Below are 7,641 nucleotides of genomic sequence, written 5' to 3' on the forward strand. Positions count from 1 at the left end.
AAATTGTGTTAGTTGAGAGCACATTCATTGCACAACGCGTAAATATTTCCGACTTATCCTGAAAATTATCAATATCCATGCATAATTTTTGCGTAAAGCTGACCAAAAACAAAGTCATAACAGACAAACGGAGCTGAATACTTAACCTCCTTGGGGGAGGTGATATAAATATATTAGCGAGGGGACAGGATTGAACAAAGAGCAATCAAATCGCCCAATGTGGGGCTCGAACCCACGACCCTGGGATTAAGAGTCCCATGCTCTACCGACTGAGCTAACCGGGCTGTGCACGACCACAATAACCATCATTTCCAGCGCCACTGGCCGCATTCAGAACAGATGATCCGCTGACTAAATATGGCGGACCAAACTAAAAAACATGACGCCTAATCCTCTGATGATCTGCCTCCAGACGTGCCAATAAAACCTCGGCTCCCTGGTATAATTACTAGCAGCCTGCAGCGACGGCGCTTGTGGAGGCTAGGAGACCATCAGGTGATATGTCGGCAATTGCTTTTAAGTGGGTCCGCCATATTTGGTCGGCATATATATATTAGTCCGCGGAACAAATTGTTCTGAATGTCCCCAATGTTAGAGATGTATTTTTGCCATTTATCTAGTGCAGGTACTTTTGATGTGACAGATGTTATATAGGGGTAAATATATAACAAAATAGGCAAAATAGGAAAAAACCGATGAAAAATGATTTGGAAAAAAATATTCCATATTAAATGTCAAGTCTGTATAAGGGAAGAGAATAATAATTTAAAAAATGCTATGGTTGTAGGCCCTAATGGTTGCTAGGACCTAGTTTTCACTACTTAGGAACTTAAAGTACACAAGAATCGACAATAACTTGAGAAACAAAAATAACAACCCCAAAATATTTGTTAACGCTTTCTTGCTGGAAATGCCATCCGCCATTCTAGCTTTAGAAGTGCATTGATAAGTCTTGTCAGGAAAAAGACTTGCCTTCACCAGTTGTAAAATATTCTCTTCCTACTAATTTGGAATTCTAATCAAGGACATTACAAGGACGTGCTATGCTCATTACCAATATTTGGCTACCCCATTGCACTCTCCGTGGTGGCACCTGCCAATTTCCTGAATATTTCCTTAGCGGAATACATTATCAAAATTTTCCAAACTGACTGGTGATACCGGCTTTGAAATCAGCTGGTCTGTTCGTTACATTAAGTGTAAGTCCAATGGGCAAAGAGACATTTTTCAAAAAAGTGGTGGTAGAAATACTTCGGGGCCAATAAAACCTGCTGTTGAACATTCTTTCTGCATGACATTTCCACAGGAATTGTTTACGCTCTGCATGCCGGGTAAAAGGGCAAACTTCAGGTTTTGTTCCATAATCCGGGCTCGTCCCACAATGCGGGGCTCGATGCTGACCTTTTTCTGGGTTAAGCTGATCGACCTGCCTTTATTCCACCATTCAGGACGTAATCTCAACTTACGTTGATCAAATTTTATTAAGAACAGAAATACAAATATGTACTAAAGCATGAATAAGCCTTACAAAAAAAGAAAGGTGTGGCCATTTTATGTTCATGTTCAAAAGACAAGGAAAGTTAAGGGCTCATTGAAAGGAGCAGAAGAGAGAACGTTAGAAGTACATTACAGCTCAACATACAGGAAAATTGCCCACAAAGTCTCTTAAGACATTTTGGCATATAACACGGCTCCACCAACGCCACTCTGTGTGCAGTAGTCACGATAGTATACCATACTAGTATCAACACTATAAAGCTGGATACAAACCATGTACCTTGCATCAGGACCAGCAGGGGTTAACATTTGCATTATATTATTTTTGTTGATCTCTTGCAATAGCAGTACTAGTACAAGTAGTACTGATGATGGAGACAGTTTTTTAAGAAACTGTCCAAAAGAATGCCGATGCTTCAGCACATCGCCGTCTTACCACACAGTTGATTGCTCCGGGAGGTCCATCAGATCCATACCCCTGGGGATTCCACGTAATACAACCGTCTTAGACCTACGAAACATCGGTCTTTCTGAAATACCGCCATTTGCATTTAGTCATCTGAAGAGTCTAAAAGTTCTTTACATAGGAGGAAATAGCATAACAGCATTCAACGAGGACAGCTTTGCGGGTTTAAAGGTATTGGAACATTTGAATTTGTTTCCAACTCATCCAGGTATGAATATCGATTATACTGCCTTCCCTCCATCTTTGTTTCGTGATTTAACGTCGTTAAAAACCCTTCGTATTGGTGGAAAGGATTCGGGTATAAATGTTCAACAAGATTACTTAGATCGCACAATGTCACCATTACATCAGTTGGAGGAGTTGTTTCTTTATTATGTGCCTCATGGAAATATAACACTTGGTCCTGGATATAGCAATTTATCGTCTCTGAAGACACTAGTTTTCCAAATGCATTCAGGACCTGAGATACAGTTGCGAAAAGAGGCTTTCGTCTGGTTAAAAAACTGCCCAATCGAAAAACTTGCTTTCATTAACTGCGGCATTAACCGTGCAGAACCAGGCATGCTGTCCATTTTTCCACGTTTAAAGGTGTTAGATCTGGAGTGCTGTTATTTTCTGTCATCTCAGAATGTGAAAGATTTTATCTGTGGCTTAAAGAACACCTCAATTGAAACCATTCGCATGAATAATATCTATGGAATGCGAGATAATGGTGCCGTACTTGTCTCACAATGGACGATATCAGCTACAACATTCAGATGCTTAGAAAATACGTCGCTTAAAACATTGGAATTGATAAAGAACAGAATAGAATGGTTTGACCTGAATAACTTGCATTACTTTCCGAATTTGGAGTATCTTGATCTGTCTCATAATGTCATGATCTTTTTCCCCGTAAATGGAAAGGACAACTATGGGGTAAACAGTGCCTCGGTTAAATTTATTAAAATATTTGCATTACTAAGGAACTTAAAGTACGCGAGAATCGACAATAACTTGAGGAACAAAAATAAGAACCCTCCAAGATGTAAATTAACGCATTCTTTTTGGAAAGGCCATCCATCATTCAAGCTTAAGAAAGGCGTTGCCGGATCTTTAAATGAAAAGGATTTGCCTTCACCAATTGCAAAATATTTTCTTCCTGCTTCTTTGGAATTCTTGTCGATGAGTTGGTGGTTTGTGCTGGACGATAAAGGTACAGCTGATTGCACCTTACCGGGAAGTATATATTTTTATCCAAATAAGCTTCGCTTTCTAAGGGTTGAAGGTACTGGTTCAAAGTCAATCTCTCATGTGGTATATGGATTGGACAATCTGGAGCATTTTGATGCTTCTCATAATATTCTCAGTTGTCTACCAAGAGATTTTTGCAACGGTCACTTTCCATCTTTGAGGTTCTTAAATGTAGGCGACAACAAACTAGGACCTCTAATAGGTGAGGGTGGAATACATCCAGTAAAACTTCCGAGCTTAGAGTTTTTGGACTTATCAGTGAATGAGATCAGGACCATCCCTAAGAACTTTTTCAAACACCTTGTCTCCCTTCAACGACTTGTGTTAAGCGGCAACCGCCTTAATACGGTGTCGTTCAGTATGATAAGCTTTGTGTCTGTGGAATACATAGATCTCAGCAACAACAAACTACAGGCATTTTCATCAGAAGAATTGGAAACTATAGGAAAGTTAAATTCAAGCTTTACCATTGATTTGAATAACAACGCTGTGAACTGCACCCGTTGCGATGGGAAGGAATTTTTTAAATGGCTTATTTTTTCCAATATTACTGTGGCATTTTCCAACAACTCCGATTGCCCTATGAATGGTTCAAAAACGAGTCTGCGGACTACACTGAATGGACTGCGTGAGAAATGTGATGTTGGCAGTCAAATAACTAAAGCTCAAAATCAGTGGCTGTTCCTCGGGATATCCCTGACCAATATCGCTGGCGTGACGTGCGGTTTGATAGCAGCGTACATTTATCGCTGGAATATTAAGTATGTTTTAAATATTTCTATATCTTACATGTATGGAGAGAGAGAGAGAGGGGGGTCTGATTTACTCCAAAATGGATCATTTACACCGCTTTGAGTTACAGATAGTACATAGCTGAGTGGAATTTTAAATCTTTAATAAGTCTCAAAAAAGAAGAAAACACCAGTTCTGTGTCCACGCCACCCCCTAAAAGTCATTAAGAATGAATTATAATACACAACTTTTTTTCGAGGACGACTGCGGCTGCGGTTTCTTAATGAAAATTATATGTAAAAGGTGTCCTAATTAAATAAAGCTAATATTATCTTGCAATTTCTAAATAAATAATTCTTAAATTTTAGATATCGGCTATACCTGGTGCGACGCCGGTTACGTAGACAAGGATTTATTACAACCCCGCCCGGTCACGTGTACATTTCATACGATGACGGTGATTATCATTGGGTAGTGAATAGACTTTTACGTCATTTAGAAGAGGAGAACGAGCTTGACGTCATCATAGATGAGAGGGATTTTATTGGTGGAGCGTCTCTTGCTGAAGCTATCGTCGAAGCTGTGGATAACAGCAGGAAGACAGTTCTCGTTCTATCAGAAAATTTCGTGCTAAACTCGTGGTGTGAATTTGAGTTTCAAATGTCATTGGCTCGTGGGTACAACACAGTGATACCAGTCATGTTTCAAACGGTGCCGTTTGATACCATGACGAAATCGCTTCGGAAATTCATTAAGGCAAGAGGCTATGTAAAGTGGACAGACAGTCAAACAGGACAACGTTTGTTTTGGAAACGTCTCAAGGATGCCATTCTTGACATAAATAATCACCTTGTCCTAAATGACGAAAATGACGACACTGAGATGCTGTAACAGTCACATATTTTATCTGACAGATTCTGCAGAAAAATGTAAAAAGAAAGAAACAATACCCTTGGGATAGTCTGATATATGAAAAACTATGAATGGTGTATTTTCGTTGTGTATCAGATGTTACATCTGTATTATTTTGCATTTGTGTTCATATGTGTGCATCGTGACCACCGTCAACATAGTAATGCATATGCGTGATAGTAGGAAGTCGGATAAATGGGGCTGTACATCATATTGGATAAATTTTAATGATCTGTTCAATTTCGTTTCCATTTCGCCAAATTTGTCACGGGTATCGTCAGCTTCCATTAATTATTTCAAACACTAGAATCTGACGCTTCATTACATCTCTTTTTTATCCCTGGTAGTGGAGAGTGGGGACTATACGGGCGGGTGTATGCATATATCAGCTTCTTTTAGTTATAGGTACACAGTTATATGTTAAAGTTATGTTAAACAGGATTTTCCTGCTTAAAGCCCTTTGCTTTTGAGATTTGGAAACAGATAGCATTGGTTTAAGATAAACATGGGAAGAAGAAATTAATACCAGTGATTAAGTCCAGATGTAAAATATATGACAAATATTTGTTTAAACTTGTATATTCTCATATTCTGAAATCTGCAAGCAACGTAAAAATACACAATAAGTACTGTGAATTGATCACTGTTGAATCCAAGCAGGCTGCATGTTAAATTTTTTAAAATAAAAAGTAAAAAAACTATCTATATTTAGGCCTATCTAGGACTATCTATATTTAGGAAAACATTTGAGTAAAGATACAGTTGTCCTTATACCGGTCTCTTTTATATTCCGGAAGCAAAAGTGTTTGTTAAACATGGTTTATTGTCGGAATCACTCTTTCCTATATATGTTAATGCAAGTTAATTACATTTACTCCACTAAGCCTTTTTGTAGATATTGTTTGAAATAGGATGACATTATCGGAGGAAATAAAACATCTCAGAAACACTAATACTACTGGTAGACTTTCATGACACTAGATATAATAATAATAATAATAATAATAATAATAATTTATTCGAGCATTAAATGTGGCAGTTACATTTGTTAGCCCTCTATACTACAAATATATAAATAAATAAATAGTTATACATCACTATGGATTACTACTAATACAGTGTTTAAGATTATTAATTACAGTGTATACGTTGTTTAAAATACTTATTACAATTGTAAATAGTTCAATACACTGAGGGAACACACATTTTCTTTGATAGGCTTATAGCTATATGTATCTAATGTGCCATACTTATGGTTCATATAATATATAGCAGGATGAGGCTACTTCAGTGTGGCAGATGCTCATTTCTTTTGGAAATTGCCCTCTGAATGTTTTTACCAACAGCGTACAGTTCTTTCTCATTTTCTGGGCTTAGTATGATTTTAACCTTCTCGTCACTGCTTGCTAGGTGATGCATGTCACATTTAGGGAATTGTTTTAACATGCCCTCCCTCTCTTTTACATGGTGTCTACATTCTAGTAGGAAGTGCACTTCGTCCTCGATTGCAGGACAGTGGGGACAGAATCGTTCCTCGCGTGGTGTTTTAGGTCTGGTGTAGCGTCCTCTTTCCATTTCCAGAATATGATCACTGACTCTAATTTTAGCCACTTCCCTTTTTAATGACTGAGGGGCATTAGTTAGCAGGTACTTTTCAGTTTTGTAGGACTTTTTTATCAGACTGTAAGTTTTTAACTTGGTGCTTTGAGGATCAGTTAACTCTTCCCAGAACATTTTTTCAATTTTGGCATTGATTTTTTCCTCAATATTGCAATGTGTTTGGATTTGCTGAACCCCTGGGACATTTTCACTGTGAAGATTCCAAGTTGTTAACATAGTATTAATCAGAGGTCATTAGTGAAAATATTGTGCTACTATTGTTGATTTAATTCTGTATTCGCAACCTTTGCTGTTTAGTCACTTCCTCGTTACGAAGAACTCGTAAAGCACTCAATCGTCCAATTGCCATTTATTATGACTCAGATCGTCTTCCTTGTACGTGCATCTTTTGTTAACGAGTATACAAATGGAGTTTTGTTGACCCCCGTCATATGTTTGACAGAATCCTGCTTTTTACCTTTGTGCTACTGTTTTTTGTTCTTGTCTAAACGAATAATGGAGACTTCCTATCGACCAGCCCTGGGTAAACCTGATTGGCCATCTTGAAAAGGGTATTGAAACGCTTTGGAGGATATGTCAAGACACTTTTCTCAACCTGCTACTTACTTAAGTATGGTGGGGAGGGGTTTTTAAAACAAACCTTGCCATTAAGCCCGTATTTGAGAGTTTGTCTTAGAAAGCTGGTGTGACGAAACTGAGGGTCCGTGTAACAGAGAATCTACCCTTCATTTAAATTATAGGCTACAGGTTAGCCTGACGTAAGCGAGTCACAATCTACCCTTTACCAGAGCGACAGATTGAATTTTCATAGATATTCACTGATATGTCTCTAGCTAAATAGACAGTCATTTGGCTCACTGGCTTTTTCATTTTTCCCCTATATAAATTTTAATTTTTAAAAATTTATATATTTTTACATTTTTATAATTTATATATTTTTTAAAAAAATGCAACCCTGCCAGAGAGGGTAGTCACAATCTAGGGCAAGGTTTGCCTGTGCAAATTAACGGAAAACAGACACTTTATCATGGGGAACTCTCTGTCATGTCACACCGATGTAACTGGAACTTGAGATCGAAGCAAATACGTTTTGAAAGAATAGTGGTACGCAGCAGTTAAGTATATTTGAGCAGGAACAACGTACGGCTTTGTCCGAATTAAACCAGGTAGACGTGAACATT

The 7,641-nt window shown here is 38.0% G+C and overlaps 1 protein-coding gene and 1 non-coding gene across 2 annotated transcripts; one reads left to right on the forward strand and one right to left on the reverse strand.

The window, feature by feature from the left end:
* Positions 1–211: 211 nt before the first annotated feature.
* On the reverse strand, positions 212–284 carry Trnak-cuu (transfer RNA lysine (anticodon CUU)). Its single transcript has one exon. It is a non-coding gene; the product is annotated as a tRNA-Lys (tRNA).
* Positions 285–1,453: 1,169 nt separating this feature from the next.
* On the forward strand, positions 1,454–5,517 carry LOC106178985 (toll-like receptor 4). Its single transcript, XM_013562426.2, has 2 exons — positions 1,454–3,957; positions 4,297–5,517. Exons 1-2 carry the CDS (start codon positions 1,772–1,774, stop codon positions 4,817–4,819), a joined length of 2,709 nt encoding a protein of 902 aa, XP_013417880.2. The 5' UTR covers positions 1,454–1,771; the 3' UTR covers positions 4,820–5,517.
* Positions 5,518–7,641: the final 2,124 nt, after the last annotated feature.

This window comes from Lingula anatina, chromosome 5, assembly GCF_051362555.1.
Source record: "Lingula anatina isolate TDL-2025a chromosome 5, LinAna3.0, whole genome shotgun sequence".
NCBI classification, from domain to species: Eukaryota; Metazoa; Brachiopoda; class Lingulata; order Lingulida; family Lingulidae; genus Lingula; species Lingula anatina.